This window comes from Uranotaenia lowii, chromosome 1 (assembly GCF_029784155.1).
Source record: "Uranotaenia lowii strain MFRU-FL chromosome 1, ASM2978415v1, whole genome shotgun sequence".
NCBI classification, from domain to species: domain Eukaryota; kingdom Metazoa; phylum Arthropoda; class Insecta; order Diptera; family Culicidae; genus Uranotaenia; species Uranotaenia lowii.
In genome coordinates this window covers 34337413-34364588 of record NC_073691.1, presented here as the reverse complement: position 1 = coordinate 34364588, position 27176 = coordinate 34337413, and the positions used below count along the sequence as shown (strand labels likewise).

Here is a 27176-nt window from a genome sequence, read left to right as displayed (position 1 = left end):
TTCCTATAGTTAAGTTTAAATAACTAACTTTGAAATAACTTTCAAAGTAAAACCTTTATAACCCTGCTCTGAAAAGAGATAGAGTTTTGATATATTCAACAAAGTTCCATATTTTACGTTTTCTACAACTTTGTAGCATAAAGTAAAGCTCTATCTATTGAAATAAAAAAGTTAGAATTCTCATTTTTTTTATAGTGGACTTTGACTAACTTTTGATGCTTTCAAGTTATGAAGCATGTTTGAAGAAGCAAATGTTCTGAAGACAGCTAAGAGATAAGATAAAAGACAGAGAAAAAGTTCCACCTTTAGCCCTTTTGGATCACAGTGCAGGCCTTTTATAAGAACAGCTTTACTTAGCTTATTCCACTAAATAGGCCCTCGGCGGTTCTCGCAAAGGGCAGCTTAAAATAAGAATAAATTCCAAGGTGAATAGGGGTAACAACTTGCAATTGTACAGCATGTAAGATGAACATTTTTGAGAGAGAGAAAGTGAGACAATCTGAATATTTTGTTTGTTGACAATGAAAAGAATTTGAAGAACAGCTTTTCTGAAACATATTTTTCGACAGGGAGTGATTTATAGGTGATGTTCGGCTTTCGGACTTTCGATCAAGATTTACAACACTTTTGAAGTGTTCTTCATCCAACGTTTCGAATTAATTTTTATTCTTTTATTATAGTTCCTTGAAAAAGAAAGAATATTTATTCGAAACGTTGGATGAAGAACATATAAAAATGTTGTAAATTAGGACCGAAAGACCAAAAGCCGAACATGACCTTTAAAATTTTGAAATAAAATATGTTATTGATATTCGAACTGATCGAGAAAAAATGTCTTCAAAGCAATTCGATGAATGTAAGTGATTGAACCTTGAACTAAAAGGTTGATTTCATTGAATAAGCATCATTTGCATGGAAAATGTGTAAGAAAGTTCCTTAAATTAATGTGTTGCAATCAGAAAATCAAATCAACAAGTACTGAAAATAATAAAGGTTCATCTCTAACATACATTACCCTTTAAGATAGATATGACTCATATCAAATGAGAAAGTGATAACCCCTTCGACAGTGCCGTCAATGTTCAAGATTACTGACCAAATGTTGTTTCCCTTCGTTTAGTTCAAATTATAAACATATTCTCTGTCAAAACTGAAACAAACCAGAAAGGAAATCCATGCAGATGATGTATTACAGTGAAACACAATTCTCTATGCGTGTGCGCTTAGCTTATTTGAGAGGCTAGACTTGGATCAGGATACACAATTTACCGAGAGTAAAACTGATCCAAAATAAGTTTTTTTTATAAAGTTTTTTAACATGGTGATTCACCCCCGGGTGTTTTTATCGGCAGATTCTTTAGAACCCGAATTGCAACCCACATAACATTAGAAATGTTTGCAAATTAGCAACGATAGTCCTGAGTTGTTCGATGATAATATTTTGATTCTCGCGTAGAGATTTCCAATTGTGAATCTTTTAATTGTTTGAAAAGTTCCTCCAAAGCATTTACCAGAGTATTGCGTTTTAATTATACATTTTCAAAACTTACAAACATAGTTCAACATTCAGCAGTTTAAAACTCGGACAAAAAAGCATAGAAAAAAAAGAGATTTTGGTTTGCTCAATCGATTTTGACGGTCGCCATTCACTGTAAAAAATTGCTTTACATATCTGAAAAGCGCTTCTTCATATGTTATTACAGATTCCTTTACAAAAATAAGAGTTTTACACAGAAAAAGCATAGATGAACTCCCCACCTTTACCAGATCAATGCAAAATCAAGTTCTTTGATCTTTATCAGTTATCGTAGAGATTTGAAAATTAAATTTATCGAAGTATGAGACTGGTGTAATCTATTCGATAAATATTGTTTGCCACTATTTTGGTTTTAAAATGACTCCAGTTTCGGTAAACAAGACGAACTAAAGAAGCGCAGACTGCTACTTTGTTTGTTTCGAAATTACTCCAGTTCCGGTGAACGGTTAACGGGCTGGAGAAGCGCAAATAGGAGAGGTCCAGTTTAATTGGGCTTCAAAAAAAAATTGGAGAAGTTTCTGTTGTTTGTTTTGAAATGATTTCAGTTCATGTAAAAATTTGAAGCGGATTAGAGAAGCACAGATAGGAAAGGCTGCTGCTTTGTTTGTTTGAACTGGAGAAGCGCAGATTATAAAGGGAGGTGCTTTGTTTGTTTTGGAATGATGCTAGTTCCGGTAAATAAGTCGGACTGAAGAAGCGCAAATTGGAAAGACTGCTGTTTTTTTGTTTTGGAATGATGCTAGTTCTGGTAAAAAAGACGGACTAAAGAAACGCAGATTTGAAAGGCTGTTGCTATGTTTGTTTGGAAATGAATCCAATTCCGGTAAACAAGACGGATTGAAGAAGCGCAGATTGCAAAGGCTGTTGCTTTGTTTGTTTTGAAATGATGCCAGTTCCGGTAAATAAGACGGACTGGAGAAGCGCAGATTGGAAAAGCTGCTACTTTGTTTGCTTCAAAATGATTTCAGTTCCGGTAGATAAGACGGACTGAAGAAGCGCAGATTATAAAGACTGCTGCTTTGTTTGTTTTGAAAGGATTTTAGTTCCTGTTAATAAGATGGGCTGAAGAATCGCAGGTTGGAAAGGCTTCTGCTTTATTTGTTTTGAAATGATGCCAATTCCGGTAAATAAGTCGGAATGAAGAAGCGCAAATTGGAAAGGCTGCTGCTTTGTTGGCTTTGAAATAATGTCAGTTCCGGTAAATAAGAATGACTGAAGAAGCGCAAATTGGAAAGACTGCTGATTTGTTTGTTTTGGAATGATGCCAGTTCCGGTAAATAAGACGGACTGGAGAAGCGACGATTGGAAAGGATGCTGCTTTGTTTGTTTTGGAATTATGCCGGTTCCGGTAAACAAGACGAACTAAAGAAGCGCAGATTGGAAAAGCTGCTACTCTGTTTGTTTCAAAATGACTTCAGCTCCGGTGAACAAGACGGACTGAAGAAGCGCAGATTATTAAGGCAGCTGCTTGATTTGTTTTGAAATGATTTTCCTAAACAGAAGACGGGCTGAAGAAACGCAGATTGGAATGTTTGTTTGGAAATGACTCCAGTTCCAAAAATAAGACGAACTGAAGAAGCGCGAATTGGAAAGGCTGCTGCTTTGATTGTTTTGGAATAATGCCAGTTCTGGTAAATAAGACGGACTGAAGAAGCACAAATTGGAAAGGTCCTGTTTATTTGGACTTAAAAACAATGGAAAGGCTGCTGCTTTGCAGATTTTGAAATGAATCATATTCCAGTAAATAAGACGCAATGAAGAAGCGCAAATTGGAGAGGCTGATGCTTTGTTTGTTTCAAAATAATGTCAGATCCGGTAAATAAGACGGACTGCTTTGTATGTTTTGGAACGATGCCAGTTCCGGTGAATAAGACGGACTAGAGAAGCGCAGATTGGAAAGGCTGCTGCTTTGTATGCTTTGAAATGATAGTTCAGGTAAATGAGACGGACTGGAGAAGCGAAAATTGAAAAATTACTGTTTATGTGGGCTAAAAAAATGGAAAGGCTGTTGCTTTGTTTTGAAATGACTCCAGTTCCTGTAAATAAGATGGACTGGAGAAGCACAGATTGGAAAGGATATTGATTTGTTTGTTTTGAAATGGTTTAGTTCATGTAATTAAAACGGATTGAAGAAGTGCAGATGGGAAAGGCTGTTGCTTTGTTTGTTTTGAAATGATGTCAGTTCCGGTAATTTAAACGGACTGAAGAAGTGTAGTTTGGAAAGGCTGCAGCTTTGTTTGTCTTGGAGTAATACCATTTCCGGCAAATAAGACGGACTGAAGAAAAGCAAGTTGAAAAAAAAACCTCTTTATTTGGGCTTCAGAAAACTTGGAAAGGCCTTAAATATCATTGATTGTTTCGAAATGATTCAAGTTCCTATAAATAGATTTTAGATAGGCCCAAAAAATTGACCTGTGAAAAAAATCGGCTCAATCGGACTCGATTTAGGGGTGCCTCAAAGCGCTTAAAGTTTCGGTTTTTTACCCTAAAATTACCAAAGGAAATCGAAAAATCGTAATTTTTAGTTTGATGCCAAATGACTTAAAAATGCGCCAAACATCGAGATCTGGTGTTAACTTGATTAAAAATTTTGGACAAAAATCGACTTTAAGGGACTTTTTCGCCCAGGCCGATTTTACGAAAATTTCCGAAAAAGTCCCAGAAAGTCAATATTTTAAAATTCAAATTTCGATTTTCCAGATTTTCTTTCGTCCGCCCTTACGTGTTTTTTAATATCTTCAAATCGATTTTTGCCACACAATTTTTTTTCGAGATCACATCAAATTCCGACTTTTTTTTGCAAATTGAAATCTCGATTTTCCCGTTTTCCTTTGGCTCCCCCTTTGGTGATTTTTGAGGGTCACAAAGCCGAAACTTCGAGCGCTTTGAAGCACCACTTAATCAAGTCCGCTGGAACTTTGAACGGGTTAATTTTGGATCAATTTACAAAATGAGAATAGTCAGTTTTCAAAATTTAATCATAAAATTTTCTCCATACATCCGTTTCCATTCTTATACATATTGCATTTTAAATATGAAACCTAATTAGAAAAGTATACTCATGCAGTCATCCGTAAACTCCAAAAACCGTTAAAAAATCAACTTTATGCCAACAAATTTTATTTTAATATAAAATAATTCCAGGAATGTTAATGTGTAAATTCTTGTTCAAACTTTTCTAAATTCCAAAACCCGCATCGAATCTGGGTAAATTACAAAACCCATCCAACCAATCGTATAAACTCTCCCCTAATCAACAGGTCCAAATGAATTAAAAAACTGCGAAACAAAATGCTGTTTCGGAAAGACCATCTTCACAATTGTTTTTTGTTTTTTTTTTGGTTTCACATCAGGGCGAAACCGAAAAAAAACTAGCCTTCAGACCTCCGATTAGATTTCGGTTTCTTTTGCTTCCTAACACCAACAGGTATATCCATAGGTGAAAGTCGTCTGTCGAAATTGAAAACCAAATGTGCCAACAACAAAAAGCCGAAAAAAAACAAAACTGTGGGTATCATAAAAGAAAAAAAAAAAACAAAACAAAAAGGCTTCTCACTTCGACCAAAAAAAAAACAACGCTATGGAGGGCATTGTACGCACGTCAATTAAAATTGTAATCATATGTAAATCCAACACCTCGGAATTCAATCAGCGCGGTCAAACTTCCCGAATCATGCTTCCGGTTATGATTTTTGGCTTTTTTTTTGTTTGATTTAATTAAAGAATCACAAGAAAAGGTAAAACAATCGAAAATGGCGTGAAGATGGTACGAGTTTCAAGTTTTTCTAAACAATATAACTTCGATCTGCCTAAAAGTAGGTTAGGTGAAAATCGATCGAGAAAACAAACGATTGAGAAACTTGAACGAAAGGAAAAGTGACCTTGAACGTATTTGATTTTAGGTTTGTTAGATTGACGAATAATTTTTTTCTCATTTCGAAAGATATTGACCAAGGGCTAACTTTCAAACAAAAAGTCGGCAAAGACGATAATTTAAATGTCATCTGAACAATTAACGCAAAGACACTAATTTAAAAAAAAAACTAGCTCTTATTTTCCTGGTGTCTCGAACCGGTAGACTCTATTATGCTAATCAAATTAATTGACAGGCATCAGCAAACGAACGAGTGTTGATGATTGGCAAAGATGGGCTCTTCCGATTGATAATTTGCGTTGCGAGTTTGAGCAAGCAGCGCAGTTCGTGTGTCTGTTTTTCTTGGCTTTAAAATAACCATTATCTGTGGCAACAAGCGCTTCCTGCACGCAACATAGATAACTGATAACTTAATCAGCCGGTTGCAAAACATCGATTTGAATGAAACAATGCAGCGGAGTTTGAACGAAAAACCGAAAAGGAAACAATTTGCTAAACGTGTAGATATAAAAATACGGAAATGAATGTTTGAAAACAATTGTGTCCCCCTTTTTGAACAATTTTTTTTCAATTTTAGTCAATTTTTTCATAATTTTGTCATTTTTTTATATTTTTGCCATGAATTTGTTTTTATTTTATCAGACTTTTGACTCTCACTGAAATTTTTTATTATAATTTTTACATATTTATCATATTTTTGTCACGATATTGTTACATTTTTGTCGTTATTTTGTTATACTGTGGTCATTATTTGTCAGAATTATATTCATATGTTTGTCATTTCCTTACATTTAATTGTACAATTTTTGTCATAATTTTGCAATTTTTATCATTTTTTTTTTCATAATATTGTCATATTCGTCATATTTCCATCTCATCTAATCGAATCATCCCTGGTCGCGTTCTGTTCTTATGCCAATGATGCTACGGTATTGATTACTCACGATTGGCATAGAGGCTGAAATTTGGGTGTATCAAAGCCATGACCTATCGAGCTTGTCACCTTAGACATTATTGTGTAAATACAAAGCAAATAGCGAAAACTTATGCACACAAATGTTATTAACCCTTCGTTTCATGATTTTTTATTTTTCCTTAAAAATCATTTTGAACAGTTGAAAATGATGTGTACATCAAGAAAAAAAAAATGAAATAAAATACGATTTTTCCATTTTTTCATACATTAATTGTTGCAAATTTGTTACTTTATGAAACGAAGGGTTGAAATCATGTTATTATTCGTAGATGTTGGGCATGTCTTGTTCAAATTTAAAAACAGCCAAAAATGAGTTTGAAGGATTTTGCAAAGCCATATAAAATTCAAAAACCCATGACTAAGTATAGAGAAATAAGACCCTTTTTACGCTAATTTCAATACTTTCGAAATTCTTCTTGAAAAATTCACAAAATTTGGATTTTCAAAATATCTTACAATATATACCGCCCAAAAACCTTTAGACCGAGTATTTGGCTTACCGAATTATTGAGCCAATTTTTTTTGAATATAATATTTATTTTCGAAATTCATACAATAACAAAGTTAACAAAATTTTTAAATGATTTAGTATAAAGAAATGTTGGAAAAGCTTCACAATCATCAGAAATTTATGGAATCAGTAAAACATTTTGAGTGAATCCGTGTATCTTTCACTGTAGATCAGGGATGAGCAATGAAGCCATTTTTCTAATTTCTTTTTTTTTTTCGATTGTCATTAAACACTAGTCCAACCAAACCAACAAAATTTGACATGTCAATAACTTGCCCCACACTTATTCAGATGGTTAACTTTTTTCTGGCATTTCTTGTGTTCTTTGAAAGGCAAAAGTGCAATATTACTAAAAGGCGAAACACAATATTTTTTTTTTATTCAGATGACATTTTCCCCCTGTTTTCAACAATCACTTTAAAATTTGAAAAAAAAACATGAAAGCGAACCTGCAGAACAAAGCAAAAATCGGAAGGCTACAGATTATCACAGGCATTTCCAAGTCCGTTGCTCAAAAACTGGGAAAAAAAATAAAACCACAAACAAGAGCACTATTTTTGTTCTTGAACATTGAGAGCTCTTGTCGACAAGATCGGGATGGAATTCCAATCAACATGACTCAAAATCAAAAGAAAAATGTGGTTTGACTGGAGAAGTTTGGGATGACTATTTTCAGAAATTTGACGGAATCATGCCAAAAATTGATAATTTGTGTCGTTTTTCTTTAAAATATTTTTTCGAAGATAAGCACACAATGAAATTTAATTAAATAAGTTTCTGATTAAAAAGGGCAAATAAAATGATGTCTTTCCATAAATTCCATAAAAACTGACGTAGATTTAGTGATGCACCTTATAAATTTCAGCTGGTATTGTCTGCTTTTGATTTGGAAAATCGTGTTCAATTTTCGTTCAAACATTTCAAATAAAGAATAAATTGATTTTCGGCAATTTCAGTCACGAAAAAATCATAAAACGATTTTTATTTCTTCATCCGACGTTTCGGCATTTATTATGCCTTTTTCAAGGAGTCTATTAATGTGTCACATCGCGAGGAATGGCAACACGGTAAATAAGAAGACTGATACTGAAGGGCTCAGTGTCATCTATGCCGGCATTCAACTCCATCAAAAACAAGCATAAACACACCATTACACATAATAATACATCAAACACACAAAATACAACAAACACACAAAAATCAACAAACATCAGTAGTGGCTAGGTGGAAAACAACATCCAAAACAGTGAAAATTATTTTTATATCCGTTTTCGTTTTCAAAACTTTCAAAGTGTTATATCCATCGCAACCAGATCAATAGTAAGTAGAACAGATTCCAAGGAAGATTGCATGCAAGTAGAAAGCTCAACTTTCAATATTTTTGTTATACACCACAGACAACTGGACTTACATTTCCCGATTAGACAGATTAACAGATTCAAAAAACTTTTTGGACAATTAAAACGAGAAATTTCAGTAAGTACACCATATATTGTAACACCTTTTTAAACACATCATTAATTATGTTATATTAATAGACTCCTTGAAAAAGGCATAATAAATGCCGAAACATCGGAAAGAAATAAAAATCGTTTTATGATTTTTTCGTGACTGAAATCGCCGAAAATCAATTTATTCATTACCCATCCAGTCGATAGAATTTTAACATTTCAAATAAGTTATACACGAATTCGTTTTTTCTTTGCTTAATTTGAAATCATAAAAAATGACGTTAAATTTTAAAACTTCTCTATAGCTATCTTTGAAGCTTTGCAAATAGTAAGTGATATTTTGAGTGCGGTCCATCGAAAGGATTTTAAATTCGAATAGGCCCGTAGGCCCACAGGAGTATATAGAACAAACAGTTGACCACAAGAGGTTTTTGTTGTTTATACTCATTCATACGTTTGAATATCTTGGAATAAGACTATTTAAATATTATTAACATTTTTACTATCAATTTTTAACCAATTCAATAACCTAGCAGTGATTTTTAAGCTTTCTGATAGAAAATAGTCAATATCAATATCGAATTCGGTTGATATTTCAAACATTATCTTCCACCTTGAATTATAAAAACACCGTTAAATTATTTTTATAAAAATTCTTTTTTTTTATTACAACTTTATTGTTCTAGTTTCTACTCAAGTTTTGCATCAAATTTTTTTTTGTAGTTTTTATGTAATGTGCTTCAAAAAGATTCTGCAATTCAGCCGATTTGCCAGGTTTCGCAGAAGCTTTTTTGATTATTTTCGAAGCATGCGTATATCCTGCCGCCCTTAGTTCATTTGTGCTGCATAGCTTAAAACATTGATAGGCACGGAGCTCCTGTGTTTTTTTTATGTATTTTTTTATCTATCTGAAGCACATTGTAAAATTTCAATAGGTATTTTCTCGAAAAATATAAGTTTTGCTTATTTAGAGCAGTTTCTATACTGCATGATTTTTTTAGACAGCTGAGCTATGAAAAATGAACGTTCGTTATGCAAACGAAAATTTTAAATCAATTTGAAAAATACTCGTTCGAAACCCGTAACTAAAAATTCCAACAGTTGTGTTTGTTAAAATTTGAAAAAATAGTGAACAACTATCAAAAATTTAAAAAAAAAATCAGCGTCTTTCAAAGATGTTTCACGAGATTAACACTGAAAATGTATCATTAGGCAAATAAATTATTTACAATAAAGATGAAAAAAAAAACATTTTTAAACTTTAATTTGAAAACGTTTAGTTTCTTGAGAAAACAAGATTAAAAAAACATGGCGCTATGAAGAGATTTTACAAAAAAAGGGAGATGAATTTTTCAACTTCAACATTGAAAATATAGGCATGCGGCAGGTTTTTCTTCAAATACTCATATATGTTCAATCAGTTTCATACTCTAAGCTCAATAAACCTTACTTCAAGGTTTATGTGAGATTTGATTATTGCAAAAACTTGCCAACGTAACTTTTTGTGAGTGGCGTTTGAAAGAGCATTGACAAGCTGCCATCTCTCTCTCTCAGATGATATTTTTTCACGAAACTTTACACATTTCAGTTCAGCTATCGAACTAAAGGATACAGAAATTTAAGATTGCTTACCAATAATCATTGTGTTTTTCATAGAAAAAATGGAATTAGGTCAAAAGATGCAAAAATCCTTTATCTATAAACAGTCCAAGTTTATCAAAATCGTTCTAGGCGATACCGGGCTTTAAAATATTTAAAACCAAAAATGTTCAAAACTGATTAGTGATTAGAAACTTCCTACTTTGTTTTAAAACATAAAATGTTTCAACAGTCAGCGTTTAAACACATGTTAGAAGGTTTTATGGAATTTCTCTATCAATATTATCAAGGTAATTGATGAAATTCTGTTATTTTTATTTTTAACGCTTTTTTTCTAGACAAAGCCGTAACAAAGTTTTTATAAATTTGCAACAGTATTATAACAACAAAGAGCGTATGGATCAGATCCAAACAACTATATTTATTGCTGAGTGTTGACTGTTTTTTTCATAGTTTTTTTTTCTTTTTGTTCATTTTAATTTTGGTAAGGCAAAGTTAACGCGATCACGACCTAGGTTTCGGGGAAAACATTCGTATTTTAGACAACAATAATCTGTAATTTTGTGAGTCAACCAAAAACTTTGTGACAGTGTTTTAAGTTTTGTTTAGTAATTAATCAAGTCATGTTTTTCACAAAAAATCTTTTTGTATAACAAATTTCATATCATTTTCATGGAAGACTATAAAAACTTTTACTAAATCTGTAAAATCAGTTCATATATGAAACTTCTATAATTTCTGCAACCTCAATACGAAATTATAATAATTAAATGACGGTGATAAATATTATTATTATCATGAGGGTGATGATAGAGTTATGACAAAGAGATAATTCAAAGGCACAATACCATGTTTTTTAATTGACAATTTAAAAAAATCTATTGCGTTATAAACCTTGAATATTCTATGCCATTACTACTTCAATAAGACAAAACTTTTATCATGAATTCGATATACTTTGAGAAATACCGGTTTTACCGATTTTATCGGTTTTATAAATTTCAAATACCAAAATACCGGATTTGAAAAAAACCGGTAAATCCGACCACCCTAGTTGAACCGTGACGCAATTTTTATACGGTGTGTTATATTGAAGTTCCGTCAGCTGCTGTTGTTAGTAAAAAAAATTAAATATTGAAAAACTGGCTGGTTTATATGGTGCAATATGTATTCAAAAAGCAAATAAACATAAAAATCTTAGTAATAATTAATTTTTTAATTTTGACATTTGGCCAGATTTTCGGGTGAAATACTCCTGTGTGCGTTGGTTCAAAAAGTTGCTCATCCATGCTGTAGATAGTTTCATACTTTGATTAGCTTTTATTCCAAATTTTCCTGATATGCTCGAAAATCCAATAAAGAATTGGGATGCTCAGATATTGTTACAAACTTCCTGGAATTTTCCCAGCTTATCTTATTTATTTCTCTTTGAAATTTTTTAGATTTTGTGTTCACAATCGATTTTTAAAAATTTTAGAATGAACATAACTTTTGTTTAATCTTTAGATATGATCTTTACACTGGCTGTGATTCAATGAAAACGTTGAACTTCAAGCTATTTTCTTTTACTTTTTTCTTGTGTGTTTTAGTCCTAGATTTTGTTCAGATTTGACCTTTGTTTACAAATTCTCCAAGAAATTGTCCTGAATTGCCCGACTCTGTGGTAGAAAGTATAGTTTGCTTAAGGTTAAAGCGCAGCGTTCTTCTTATCTTCCAGTCTTTTATTTTGAAAATCTTTACCTTAAATTCGACAAAAATAATCTTCTGAAAACCATGAGAGGCATTAACTTGAAAGAAATAGAAGAAAATTTAAATAACCGCTTTTACTTTTTCCATTAAAAACTCAAAAGAATGTTCCAATTCGTTTATCCGAATAGTTGAAAAGGTCAATATTCGGTATTCGGTCGTTGGCCGAATACCACTATTCGGTAAATCTCTAATTTATAATTATAGCTGAGGACTATAACGAGTGTTAAATAAAAAATAAGAATGTTTTCAATACCTTTCAGTAACTCAAATAAAGAGCGCAAAATTTTCTTTCTCCAAAAAAATTGCTCTTTGGGCTTCCTAGAAACAGTAGGCGTGTTTGGTTTTGCTAGTTTGAATTTAGTCAAAGCAAAGATGGCGTCAAAACAGCACGTGCTCCGCGAACGCATTGTACGGTTCTACGAAACGCATTTCCAGCAAGGAAAAAAGTTCACGGTGGCACATTTTAAGGAAGAAAATGTAACTGTCAGTACGGTATATCGTATCCTGGGTTCCCTGAACGTAGAGTGGAAGGTCGGAAGTGGTCGTCCGGTGACGATAATGACAAAGCAGAGGAAGACATCGTTAAAGAAGCTGTTTGACAACAAGGACGCAACCAGCCTGCGTGACGCCGGTCGGAAATATGGCTACTCCCACGTATTGATCCATCGTACCCTCAAGATGGAAGGAATCGTCTGCAGGAAGAACACGAGGTCGCCGGAGTACACGGAGGAGCAGATTGAGACGGTTAAATCACAGTGTCGGTGGATGACCAAAAAATACCGCGGGACGTCATTCGTTCTGGCTGGCTGGCGTACCTTGAGGAGAAAAAGATACCTGAAACTTGGCATCTGAGGGTTTTTGGGGCCGGAGATGGTTTCTGTAATAGTTAAAACTCCACCCGACTTAAGGGAGAGAGGGCTCCCATACAACTTTTGTTTTTATTCCTACGAAACAAAAGTCATGGCACCCATTTTGTCAAGCAATTTTCGTTTCCTTTGGCGGGGTTATTTTCACCATCACCATGGGCCGGGCATTAGAAGCAAGCAACCATCTAGAGCTCACGTGTACTGGATAGAACATTAAAGCTTGCTAAGCATTAAAAAGTTGAAAGGGGAAATTTTGGCGGATGTTTTTTTTCCTTCTACTGTTTAAAGCACGTGGAACCGGTACGAGATATTTTGATGCAATAATGAGCCTACATCTTGGATTGAAAAATACTACAAACCTGTTAGGAATATATTGACTAAAATTGTAGTGGCGGAAATCTCTTTAGAAATTTCTAAATAAATAAAATTTAAACAAACCAATGTACAAGAAGATTATCTAGCTTGAAAAGTGGGATAATCTTCAACAGAGATTTTCATTGGATAAGGGATAGGAAAGATAAAAACAGTTTCTTCTTTTGAAGAAAAAAAATATAGGGCCAAATCTATTCAAGCTTCCTAAAAAATGATGGAAGTAAAAAATGTTTTTCGTGAAAGGAGGAATCAGCATTCAAGGGAAATTATTGCAAATTTCTTTTAATCAAAACCTCATAAGAATATTTTTTTCAATAATTTGAAAACGATAAACAGAGTGAATAATCTCAATAAAAACTTTAAAAAGACTTACAAAACTTGCATGGCCAAACTTGGGCCAATTTCTTCTAATGATGAATATAAAGCTTCCAAAATTTCGAAAGGTCAAACGATCCATTTTAAATTTATATTTTATGTGAACCCGAGCAAGGCCGGGTAAAATAAAAAAAATGAATGTTTGTCTGTCTGTTTGTTCCCCATAAACTCGAAAACTACTGAACCGATCAATGGGAAATTCGGAATGTTAGAGTTTTTGGGGTCGGAGATGGTTTCTAAAATACTTTCAACTCGCTCCGACTTAAAGGAAGGGGGCTCCTATACAAAATTCATAAAAATGAGACACAATTCGAACAATTTTTGGAAACTTCTGAACCGATAAACGTAAAATTTGGGGTGAAATCGTTTTCAAGACCGGGAATGGTTTCTTCAACACTTTCAAACCCTTCCGAATCCAAAAAAGCTGGCTCCCATACAAAATTAACAAAAAAAAAAATTACACAATTTGAACATTTTTTGGAAACTACTGAACCGATCAACGTGAAATTTTCATGTAGCTGTTTACAAGACCGGGCATGGTTTCGATAATACTTTAAAACCCCTTCACAACCAAAAAGAGGGGGCTCAATAAAAATTAATAAAAATATGACACAGTCCGAACAATTTTCGAAAATTACTGAACCGATCATCGTGAAATATATAATGTAGCTGTTTTCAAGACCGGGAATGGTTTCTAATATATTTTCAAACCCCTTCGAATCCGATAAGGGAGGGCTTCCATACAAAACCAATAAAAAATTGTCAAAATTTCAACAATCTTCGATAGATTTTTGTTCAAAAATGCCAAACGTAAGCGTTTTGACATAGTGAGATTTATTGAATTGACAATTTTTTTTTAATTCAGATGATATATTGTTTTGATAGACGCTTCCCATTTTAATGAATTAAGACTCTCATATTCGGTAAATGGAACATACATAATATTATCAAAGCCTAAGTCTTAGTGTTTTCATAAAGTTTGACACACTTTTTGACACTGTACAAATTTTCCTGTATCTTAATACTCCTTCCCCTTCAAAAAGTATATTAAATTGTATTGAACATCCCTCCTATTTTTTTTTCTCTAAAGTGTAGTTCCTTCAACCTTCATGCTTTGTTGCGACTCTAGATAATCTAAAAGCTCGGATATCATGAAAAATAGTTTGCTTTTTAAAAGTGATGGAATTTTATTAAAAAGAAAGATTATTTTAATTATAATAATTTTATCGAAATTATTTTTTTTTCATGAAAGGGGTAGCAAAGCACTCCGGGTCAGCTAGTGTTATTAATAAAAAATACTGAATCGATGAAAAAATAACAATTTTTTTATATGTTATTGAAAAAATTCTCATTTTTTATTTAACACCCGTTAGATGAAAATATTTCTATATCCTAAGATCGAATCTTTCTAGTGACAGAAATATCACTTCTACACACATAGTGTTGTGTTTGGCATGAGAAGCTGCTTGCAAATGAATAAAAAGAAACATTGACAAAATAATCAATGAATTTTTCTTAAAAGTATACAAAACAATTCAGAAACAGAGACTGACTAGGACAATTTTTTTTCCATTGAGTGTAAAATTTTATTCGTAAAAATATTCAAAACACTGAGTTCAAGAAGTCCATGTAAATTTAAACATTTGCTTCATATTGCAAAACAATCATATTCATATATTTTTAAATCGATAACTTATCTAACTATTATCGTTAAAATAAAGTTTCAAAAGAGCGAGTGATCAACACTTAAAAATAGGTTGTTTTTTTTCATTATGTAGTCTGACTAGGCCAATATGTCAGTGCGATGCCCTTTTTGACAGCTGTTAACAGCACTGTTTGCATGTTTTCTTCGCTTTTCTCTCTTACCATTTACTGCTTATATTTACCTCCCAAGGTAGAGTGATTAAATAAAAGGCGTTTAATTGTTGCAGCAACATACATAAGTATGCAATTCGTTGAGCAACGAAGCTTTAAGGTAAAAAAAACAATTGCACCGAACCTCGGTGTTGCCTGTTTAGGTCATAGCGCAAAATTAAATGAAGCCACCACCGACTTGAATGAACTAAGCAATCACAAAGGTTTTTACTTGGGTCCGAACTAGGCGTTCACACATTAGCAATTATAAACCGCGACCTCTTCAAGCTCTCTATTTAAGACTGTTTTTAATAATTCTGACAAACAAAAAAGGGGCAGGGTCTTAAGTCAATTGGTCATTTCGTCAGCATTTAGTAGGTACTCAAGATCTTCATTTGCTTTGCAAAAATAAATCTTCCATTGACCCCTTCTAGAAGTCGGATATTAATTTTAATTTTTTTTTTCTTCTTTTTTTTTCAGAACTTCAAGGAGAAAGATGCCGGCAAGGTGGTGGTCTATACGACCAGTATGGGCATCGTGCGGGAAACCTACACCAAGTGCGCCAACGTGAAGCAGATCCTGAGGACGCTGCTGGTGAAATTCGAGGAACGGGACGTCTTCATGAGCAACGAGTACCAGCAGGAGATCCGGGACCGGATGCAGAGTGACCTGATCAATGTGCCGCAGGTGTTTGTCGATGGGCAGTATGTGGGGGTGAGTTTCATTGATCAATTTGCGAATAATTTTTATAATTATTATTTTAATTATAAGCACACAACACACATTCATGCCGAAATTAGATCTTTCAAAATTACAGTTTCAAGTTGTGTTTTTTGTTAATGTTACAATTTTAAATGTTTTGGGCAATTTGAATATCTAGTGAAAGCGCGCTCACCTTCGTCGGGGCGGGGGAACTAAACTACAGGAAAAAAAATTTCTCCGATGCAGAAATTTTGCGAACAGCATTGGAAGGTTCAGAACAATCTTTTCCATGATTCCCATTTGATTTAAAAAAAATTGAGTAACTAAGCTGTTTTGAACCCATCAACAAAAAGACTTTGGCTCCTTAAACCAGTGTAAAAACATTAATATTGACGACATCGTATCCGGATTTTTGCAATCCACAAATCTGCTGTTCCATAATAGCGTGTTTGTCGTCGAATGGCCAAACAAAATTACTTGCGGTAGCACATAATGTTCTGCCCTCATTCCAATGGACCAAGTAACAGAAAAAAAACAACCATCGAAAAGAAAAAAAAACAAATCTCACCCACCAACAAACGACATTTAATTTAGAGGCAAAATGTGTTAATGAAAAAAACAGCTAATTTTTCTACTGACATTCCGCAGCAACGACTTCTCAAGGGAGGGCCCCCTGGCAAAAATTAAACCAGAAATAAAAACCACCATCAAAACAATTGACATTCAAAGTGGCTCCCAATTTTTGACGCGTGTTACGTAACGTTCCGGTAGTTTGGTTTGTTTTTTTTTTCTCAATTTTATTTCACCCGCTCTGTTGTATTTAGACTCTGTTTTAAAGCAAATGACAGCTGTCAGGGAACGACCAATGAAATTACATTAGCTTGGTGGGAAATGTCAAATGATTTGGTACAATTGAAGACGACGATGGGCGTCGGCCGAATGTTAAATGGGTCTTTTCTTTCCATTTCGGCGCGAAAGAAAATTGCAACTCGAAAATTAGCTAGCAAATTGAGACGTTCAGTAAGTTGAGCTGAATTTCTTTGCAATGAATTGCAAAAAATATACATTTGTCTACCGTTTATCACTAAGAGTATTCAAAGCTAATGACACTTTACAGAGTGTTCAATAAGTTTGAATAAAATTTAAATTCACCATTATATATGATCAAATGAATAGAATAAAAAATTTGTAATTCGAATGGAAATGCAGTTTAATGATCAATGATAAAATTTTTTTGCTTAAATTTTTATAACGAGTTTCAGAGGTTTTTCAAGTCCATCTTACGCGGCACGCTCCTATGATATGTTCATTTCTTTCCACATACGAATAATAACAATTTTGTTTGAAGTCAAAATTGACTTGCTCAATTTGACTTTGATTTGATCTTTGATACATAACTTTTAATTATAAGTTAGTTTGTTATATTGTTTATCGAGAGCATAAACTTCGGAAATGCGAAATTTTCAGAAGAAAAATTTATAAAGTATCACTCACATATCAATTAAAATTTTAGTAGAGAAAAAAGTACATAATCAAAATGTGGTGCTAATAGTTTATGATAAGGTTGCCAGATTTTTTTCAGCACGTATCCGGGCCGGACAAACCCGGCAAGTTTTACATAAAAATCTGGCAAAATCAGAGCATTTGGTTTCAAATTGACGACCAAAAATTTGGGCCATATCCGGGCAAATTTTATCCTAACTCAGAAATTCATACACCTCCTATGCTCCTAGACATTTCCTAAGGAAACTCCAATTGTGAGGCATCCAATGAAAGTCTGATAAAAATGAATCGAGTTAAATATTGAAGGCAAATTATAACCATATACATCCCTTGCTAGATAATCTATCCCTCTTTTCTAACAGTGATATCTGTTTGAGCAAAAAAAAAATTAATAGGGCTTTTATGGTTGAATTCGGAAAATAACATTAAGTACTTTTATAGTATTCAGACACAAATTATGCCTCACTTCTTTTCAGGATTATTGCAACATTGAAAATTCTTTGTTTCATTGTTCTTTTTTGCCTCATATATTTTTAAAGTCATTTGGAGCTTTCATTCTTATAAGCAAAAACTATTTTTTTTAAAGAATTGAAAGGTACCTTTTAATTAATTCAATTGTAATTATGCATTAATTTAAATAAACGTTCCTAAACCTTCACATTCGTAAGACCTATGCTCCTAAGTTTTCTATTGAACCTTCTAATCACTCCTTGTAAGGCCAACATTTAAACCGGCGCATGCTCTCCAAATGAACAAACATACAATTGAAAAAATTTCTTATGTTCGTTTACGGCACAAATCTTTTCAGCCTTTTCTAAAAGAACCGAAAGTTATATGTTAAAATCAACGATTTTTATTCTAATTAAATTTAATACGAATGAAGTCATTTACATTGGATTTGCAATGTCCAAGTTCCTTCAAAAAACAAATCCTCTGAAACCTCTTTTCCTCTATATGTGCCTATCTATGTATCACCTCATCTCATGTTTCAATTTAGCCAATTCAAGTGATTTTTACATTCTTCTTGTATCTTATTTTCTTTTTAATTTTTTTACAAGAAATGATTTTCTCCATTCCCTTTATTTCACCTATCAATTTAATGATAATCAATTTAATGATGAAAACTCAAAGTCCATCAGTAAAAAAAATCAAGAATTGCAATATGTAGTGAAGTGATCCGGTAATTTCATTATTTTTATCGTTTTGTTATTGTTATATAAAATGACTTTTTCTTTTCCTTTTATGATTTTTTAAATGCAAATAAACTAAACCATGAGTACATATTAGAATATAGTTTCTAAAATAAAAAGTAAAGAGAACCTATTACCTTTGGCAATCAATATTATCCTTCCCTTTTAACTATAATTGAATTTTTTTTTTTGTAGTATTATATCTAAAATTAAGCTCAAAGTGTCTCCAACATTCATCGGCAAATTTTCATTCAATGAATTTGCACTGTGATTGCATTTACTGCTGCAACACTATTTCATTTGAATGAATGAATGAATGGAATACGAAAGACTGGATGTCACAAATCTACATATCATTCCGATACGAATGAAAAAAAAGAGACAAACACTCGCCAAGACTTCAAAATGGATATGGAGGATAATTTTTCAAAGCGAAAAATTTAAAATTAAAATCTTTAAAGGAACTTTACTTCTGGAATGCACCACTCAATCACTTCACTTCACTATCAAAACTGTACCGCGTAAAAAACACGACTGAGATAACAAATTTGTGAGACTGCTTTGTTAGGTGATTTTGAATACTATTGATGAAAACCGGCTACAGTTCCGTGTTCAATTTTGATGATAACTTATGAACTTCTTAAACTATTTTACCCATTACTTGCTTCAAAAATTCAAACTAAGTTGGGTCAAGATACTTTGAAAACTAGATAACATGTTTTGTGTGCAAAGTTATTGAAAATAAAACTGTAAGCTTAATTTGTATTTTGGCATGGAATTTTGTAAAAAAAAAACAAAATGTTTTAAGTGTTATTGTATGTAACCTAAATCTCATGTCAATCAATAAGTGATCATGCGAACTATCATAAAATAGTATACGAAACATAGCTCTACAGAATGTTCGTGGGATTCTACATTAACATGAATAGAATGCCCATAAGAAAACTATTATGATTTCAACATTTATTTTGTTTAAAGACTGATTTATAATCATTAATTTGCTGCATTTTAACTAAGCTCAAAGATCTCATATTAATTTTCGACAGAACTCAAACTATCAAATCTATCTTGTTGGTTATTTAAAAAAGGTACTTCATACAGAGTTAAAAAACCTGCCGTAGACAATCAGATTCAATATATTGGAGTCACTTTATCCTTCAAAATTGGTTGTATACTGTTTACCGGAATTCCATTTACCGGAAAACCATTTACTGGACTGCTTTTTACCAGAAATTCATTTACCGGAATGAACCGTTTACCGGACTGACATTACCCGGAATGCACTATTTACCGGAATGCCATTTACCGGATAAGGAGTTTTTAAGCACAAATCTGTGATTGTATCCCGTTTACCTGAAAACTTTTGCCCTAAATGATTTTCGGGCAAAGTTTGAGTACTTTTATTGATTTTATGCTAACCAGTGTGTCTTTTAAAAAACTAAGTTAGATTGTTTGCGTACGATTAATTTGAAACACTCATTTTTCAGGGCGAAGAGAAACAGATTCAAATTATAAGATCTTTAATACAAATGTATAGATCAAGATTCAGAAAGTTAGTTTAAGTCATCTTTGTGTTGCAATTCGAAATTCCAGCGGCAGCTCTCATTTTATAGCGGTTGCTTATGAATTATGTTATAATTTGATGTAAAATAATGCCAACGAAACAAAAAAAATTTAAATAATTTCAGAAAATATCATTCGTTTTTAAAAGTTGTAGCAAAGCGCACCGGATTTAGGATATTTTTTATTTAATTTATCAAATTTGTCTTAATAAATACCTTCTTGAAAATCAAAACACTTGCAAAAAAAGACTCGGATGGTTTTGAGGAATCATCAGAAGACTAAATGCCAAATTTGAGCTGAATCTGACAACGGAAAAGGGTTGCACTGAATCTCAAGTGTGAAAGGGATTCTGAGACATTGTGTTCTAAAAAGCATAAAAATTAGTTTTTATCAAAGATTTTTTACTTAACCAATCGATTGCTTAATTATGTAGGTTTTATCAAAAAATCAATCAAGACTAATATTTTATCTCAAGATTGCAACTTTATTGGACTTAAAACCAAAATATTATCGCTGTTCAAAGATTGTATTTTGCTGGCAAAAAATAAGTAGTAAATTTGAACTTTTTGGTTTGTATGGGAAAATCGAATATTTTGTACTGTAAAATTAACATAATATTGGTTTCTTCTGTGGAAGCGAGCCTGGTTTTTGTGGAAATGTTCCGCTGAAAAACTTTCGAAAAAAAAAATCGTTTGTGGTAGGAAATGTAATTTGTTTTTGGCAGAAAACATTGTAAATTGATTAACTTGAACAGTCACTTCGAAAAAACTGTAAGTGAATTTTAAGTTTAAAAGAAAAATTGGAATTTCAATTAAGTTTTTCTCGTTTGCACGTTTTTTCACATGGGACAATTTTGCTCGGAACGGCACTCAAGTAATTAAAATTTCCATAAAACGGTAACTTGAAAACATATTAAGCCTTGAATGAAGCATAAATATAGTTTAGCATAGGTGGCATACATTTTTAGCTGGTGGGCTCAATTGCATAAATAAGATTTGGCCGCGGGCCAATAAAGTAGTTAAAAAAATTCATTTCTTATCATTTTAATTTTTAAAATTTTTATAATTTCTACAGATTTGTTTATCTTATAATATTTTTAATTTAAAGCAATCACAAATGATTGAAGACACTCAATGAACAATGTTTGGTTGAAATTTGGTAAATCGTATTGCAAGAATTTAACAGTTTCTAAAATTATTTTCCGATCAGATCAGCATAGGTTAAGCTTGCCAGATTGCCCGGATTTATCCGGGTTTGCCCGGATATTTGATGCAATATTTAGAGAAAGTCCGGTCCGGCCCGGTTGCCCGGATATCATGGAAAAAGTCCGGATATTGCCCGGATTTTTTTTACAATTTTTACAAAGAAACCAAAAAAATCCAAGTTTTTGAGTAAGTTTCAGCAAAATCGATTAACGGTATGGAAATTTTCAACGGTTGTTTCAAATAATTTCGCTGATTTACTTTTATAAACCTTTAAATATTTAAGTGTTTCAAAAACTTTTTGGAAGTTTGCAATTACATTAATAAAATATTAATTTAATTTTTTTGAATTTTTTCTTTGCTTTTATATATAATAACACCTAAATTTTGAACGGTTTTTGAATTTGAAAAATCGAAAACCATGCCCGGATTTTGCCAGGTTTTTTTGAAAAAATGCCCGGAATTGCTAGGCCCGGATGGGAGTGGATAAAATTCTGGCAACCTTAGCATAGGTGTAGGTTTACTTGCGGCACGTTATCCAAACATATGGCAAAATTTTGCCTTAAAGTTTGATTGATGGCATGTTTCTACTATACTAATTTAAAAAAAAGTCATGCATCAAAAAGATTGATTTTGTCGATGAAATTCAAATCCGAAGTTTTTGAGTTTTAGAGGGATAACTGGGTTTCGCAGTACATTTCACAATGTGTCATTTGTAATGATCCTTGCATTTTTACCACTTTTGCTTACGTTTACGGAAAAAGGTATTGGGTCATGAAAAAAACACCTTGTTTTCCATAATCATGAATTTTTTCTCAAATTCCATTTACTATTTTTGTGATGTCTGGCTTTTGCTGCAAACTGTTGAATAAATTTAAACGTTGAATAGTTTGACGACTTTTGACTGCCTCCGAAATTTCGAATATTTATTTGCTTCAAACTTAAAAGAATAAATATATAAAAAAAGCTTCGAAAAGTCTTTTTAAATTTAATAACCTTGCTCTGTTTAGTAAGTATATTTTTCCACTCATAACATTAAAGCTTACCCAACCTTTCGCAGGCTCAAAGTAGTGTACGCGTGCCAAGGTTTGGCCACCCATGTACTATAGCATTTTACTCAACTCAAGATTCAAGTTCTCAACATTCTTTCGAGTGTCATAGTTGGAGCTCGGAAGAAGGCTGTTCAGCTTTAAAAAGGTACAACGATACAAAATATTTCGAATTAAACCACTGCGACTTGAGCGCTCGAAGCAATTTCTGTCTAAGTTGAAGAAGAAGCAGCTGATGGTCGTTATCTCAAATAAGAAACTTTTTTCGACTGACAGATCAAATTTAATTAAAAATAAAATAAAATAATAGTTGTATTCGGTAATACTGAAGATAAATAAAATAAAATAAATTTCTATGACAACATTTGCTATTTCGGCAACACTAGACAAACAAACTAAACAAAGTAAGTCATTGATCAATTCGTGTGAGCGACAGACGTGTTTAAGTGAATCTCTGAATTGAGATTCGTAAAATCACGACAGATGCCTCCTGTTTTCATAAAAGCTGGGGCAAAAGTTAATACTAGACTCTACATGAACATTTAATTTTGGAAGTATCGGTTGCTTCCGTGTATTCAGGCAAACTTCGGTGAACCCTAGAATGTTGTTTTTCAATAGGATGGAGCCCATAAAATACTTCAAACCGGACCCAAACCTGGCTGGGTATATGAAGTTTAGCTTGAAGGTTCTTTGGCCTAAGTAGTCCGAATTTTCCTTCGCCTTTTTCATATGGGCGTATGTTCAAACGAGGCCTGTGTAGGGCCTGTTTCTCACCCAAGTGTAGATTCTCTGAAGCCTTTCATGTCTGAGGCGTGGGTTTCAATGTCATAGGCTTATATTACGAAGGTATGCTCTCGATTCAGATCTTGTCTGGAGATAGTAGTTGGGAATGAAAGTGGACACATCGAGTTATTGTTTTTGAATAGGTTTATGTAGATAGCCAGAATGAATAAAAAAAGTTTTTTAAATCATGTTTATATCAAGAAAAGTGAATGAGAACCTTGATGATAGATTTACGCATTTTTTATGGGTATATATGTACGTCTACGCACATTTTTTCTGTGTCTTCGAATCTTTAAAGTTTTAACAGTTGCAAAAATAAAGGCCAAGAAAAAAAAATTCTTTGATCCAAAATTTTGCGAAAGGATATAGTTATTTCCACCGGTTATCAAGGTGAATATCTTTAGCTTCACGTAAAATGCTGTGCCTTTGGAATGCGAAGATGGCCAGTTGAACTAGAACGGTTCAAATGAACCGAGACATTTCCCAAATTCAAAAATGTTGAAAAAATCACCTTTTATTCGATGTTCCATTTTGTATGGTATCATATTTTATGAGTGTATTAGTATTAAAGTCTGCTTCATTTAATATTGGAACAAATTCTTTTGCTCATTGTGGCGCTCCTAGTAGACGGATTTGAAAACTTTTTTCACCCACGTGTCGGGAAATTCATTTCCTTTCACCATGTATTTATGTCATAACACCAAACGATAGCATTTTGTAAACAACCGCCATGGAAGCCGAACGGAGAGATCAAATTGTGCACAGTTTTATGAAGAGATTAACCACCGTAATTTTTGTTTGTTACTTTGATTTATCGGCCTAGCGGTGAAAAGTGATGTCCTTTTTAGTAGGGACATCTAAAGATTATGAAATTTTTATATAGATGGATAGAAGGTTAGAAGAAATGAAAGATGGTGAAAATGAGCGGGTAGAATTTGTCTAGAAGCATTACCATCACATACCAAATTTTTGTTCCTCACGAGCATACTACTATGAAGTGGTAGATACAGATAGAGTTGCATCTACCAACTCTATCTGTATCTACCACTTCATAGTAGTAGGCTCGTGAGGAACAAAAATTTGGTATGTGATGGTAATGCTTCTAGACAAATTCTACCCGCTCATTTTCACCATCTTTCATTTCTTCTAACCTTCTATCCATCTATATAAAAATTTCATAATCTTTAGATGTCCCTACTAAAAAGGACATCACTTTTCACCGCTAGGCCGATAAATCAAAGTAACATTGTGCACAGTTTTCTTGAAAATCCATTGTTGTCGGCATCGAAGCTAGCTAAACAGCTTAAAATGCCCAGAAATACCGTATGGCGTGTTATCAAGCAGTACAAGGAAACATTGACGACGGCTCGGAAGCCGCATTCGAAGCGTCGGAGTGGAACTGTCGACCGGAAACTGCGTGGGAAAGTCATCAAGGCCGTCAAGAGGAATCCCAATCTTTCAGACCGCGATTTGGCCAATAAGTTCCAGGCCGCTCACAGTACGGTGCGACGAATTCGTCTCCTGGAAGGAATAAGGTCATTCCGAGCCAGCAAACAGCCAAATCGGACGCTGAAGCAGAACAATGTGGCCAGAATCCGTGCTCGAAAGCTGTACGACCAAGTGCTGACCAAGTTCGATGGATGTATTCTGATGGACGATGAGACCTACGTGAAGGCGGACTTTGGGCAAATCCCAGGTCAAAAATTTTATTTGGCGACGGCTCGGGGGGATGTACCTGCAAAATTTAAGTTCGTGTTTGCGGATAAATTCGCCCGCAAGTACATGATTTGGCAGGGGATATGCAGTTGTGGACAGAAAACCAAAGTCTTTCTCACTGACAAGACAATGACATCAGAAGTCTACAAAAAATAGTGCTTACAGAAACGGATTCTGCCGTTTATTCGTGCCCACGACCGTCCAGTATTGTTTTGGCCGGACCTCGCAAGCTGCCATTACAGCAAAACGGTTATGGAATGGTACGCAACGAACGGGGTCAGCGTAATACCGAAGGACCTCAACCCCCCAAACTGCCCCCAGTTCCGGCCGATAGAGAAATAATGGGCAATCACGAAGCGGAGGCTTAAGGCAAAGGAAAAACTTGTTAGGAACATGACTCAAATGAAGAACTGGTGGAATCAAATCGCCAAAACGGTGGACGAAAAGGGTGTGCGCCGCCTAATGTGCCGTATTACGGGAAAAGTACGAGAATTTCTTCGAAACAGCAATGAAATTTTTTTTAAATTTTTTTTTTTATGAAAGAGTAAAGAAAATGCTACATTTGTATGAAAAACAAATTATGAATTCGTTAATAAATGACTGAACTACACGCAATTGTTTGTGTTCCAATATTAAATGAAGCAGACTTTAGAAGAATTATCACTAAAATTAATCGTTTTTTTTTTCAGAAAAATCATGAACCAATCCTCGCATACCTGTCCAATCGATGCGTGTTATGCGTGTTCGACTGCAATCTTAATTGTCATTAGATGGTTGTTTTTCCTCTTATGGCTTCGTTGTCATTGATTTGCCAATCTTGTTTAATGTTTTGGTGCGCCGCCATTTTCGCTTGCAATGTTAACGGGCAGCCTAATTATGAACTGGTTCCGTTAGGTTGATTTTTCTTCGGAGTGCACCAACATTGGTCGAGGTGCATTTCCAGCCCGGAGCCGTTCAACGACCGATGTCAGTTTCAATGACGGCCAAATGGGCTGGTTTTGAACGCAACCTGTAATTTGGTCCATTGGGAAATTTAGCCGCTTATGACAGCTGATTTTTTTTTTGAAGTTCTGGATTCCGATAAAAACAAGCTGAAATCTGATTTTAAAAATTTTACTCTCTAATCGTCAATCTATAGTTTAAGAAACTACGGGAAAATTTAAAACTAAATTAAACCAAAGAGTGACAGTTTCATGACATCAAACATAATCGCTGACAGGTATTTATGACGGATCTGTTAACGCGTTTTGCCGAGATAAAGCAACTGAAATAGAGACACGCACCTTCCAAATACCAAACACAATTCGCCTCTAGCTAGGGACCCTCCTTAATGGGTCCATGCAGTAATTGTGTCGTGTCTAGGCTTTGTTGCAAGATCAATTGCTCTGGGCAATGGCGGCTTAAAAAAACAACACGAAAACGCTGTAAACTACCTTTTGTTGCAAAAGGTGTGAACATTGTTTTTCTCTCCTCACCCTCCCCTCTCTTTATTTCTTGTCATTTCTGTCGTTCACAAATATTTTCCAAAAGGCGTGACTCGCGGGCTCTGTCGTTAATTCATAAATTTGTTCACGATTGCTCACCAATTGCTGCTACCGTTCGAAGAAGTCGCCCGACGGAATGGCCTTATTTGTAGACCTATGATTTAATGGTTTTTTTTTGGGCTGACCGGTCTGGATAGTTGATGGGAGCGTTTGTGAAACATGAAACGATTATGAACTGGATCAGGAATGTCTTTAATTTCGAAACAAGAAAAGTTCAAATTATTTGTTTACATGGAAAATGTGTCCCGAGTAATAACAAAGTCTACCTTAAACTTGAACTTGAATTTAATGAAGGTGAAAACACACTTTAAATCAATGGAAATATTTTAATTTATAATCATTTTTTTCAAGCCTCATATATGGTAGACCTCACCAAAAATTTCACATTAAAAACAGCACAGAAAAGCCGTGACGATTTTTCTACATAAGTATTATCAATGAGGGCATCATGCAACTGCGGGGTTAGATGCAACATTTGTTTATCACAGCACTGATTTAATTTTTAATTTAATATAACGTAGGTAATCAAGTTATCTTTTAATGACTGCAAAATGATAATGAAATAATTCCTTACAATTAAAGCTAGTTTTTGGAAGTTTTTGATTTTCATGTAAAATTTAAAAAATCGAGCAATGAATGTACATGTTTTAACATTTTACGATGCCGTAATAGCTTTACCCAGTATGACGGATTGGCTTAGTGAAGACCTTCAAGCTTTTCAATGGTTTAATCATCCTATACCAACACCATTTCCTCAACC

General features: G+C 33.7%; 1 protein-coding gene across 7 annotated transcripts in view; it reads left to right on the top strand.

Annotated features, from left to right (window-relative positions):
• LOC129754834 (uncharacterized) overlaps positions 1-27176 on the top strand; it is a 249919-nt gene that overhangs the window by 198653 nt on the left and 24090 nt on the right. For all 7 annotated transcript variants that reach the window (XR_008739118.1, XM_055751089.1, XM_055751064.1 and 4 more), the window contains one exon: positions 15645-15878. Coding sequence is in view for 6 of the 7 variants with exons in the window: in XM_055751089.1 (XP_055607064.1) it covers positions 15645-15878 (234 nt within the window). In the remaining variant the exon portion in view is untranslated. The remainder of the gene's footprint in view (positions 1-15644; positions 15879-27176) is intronic.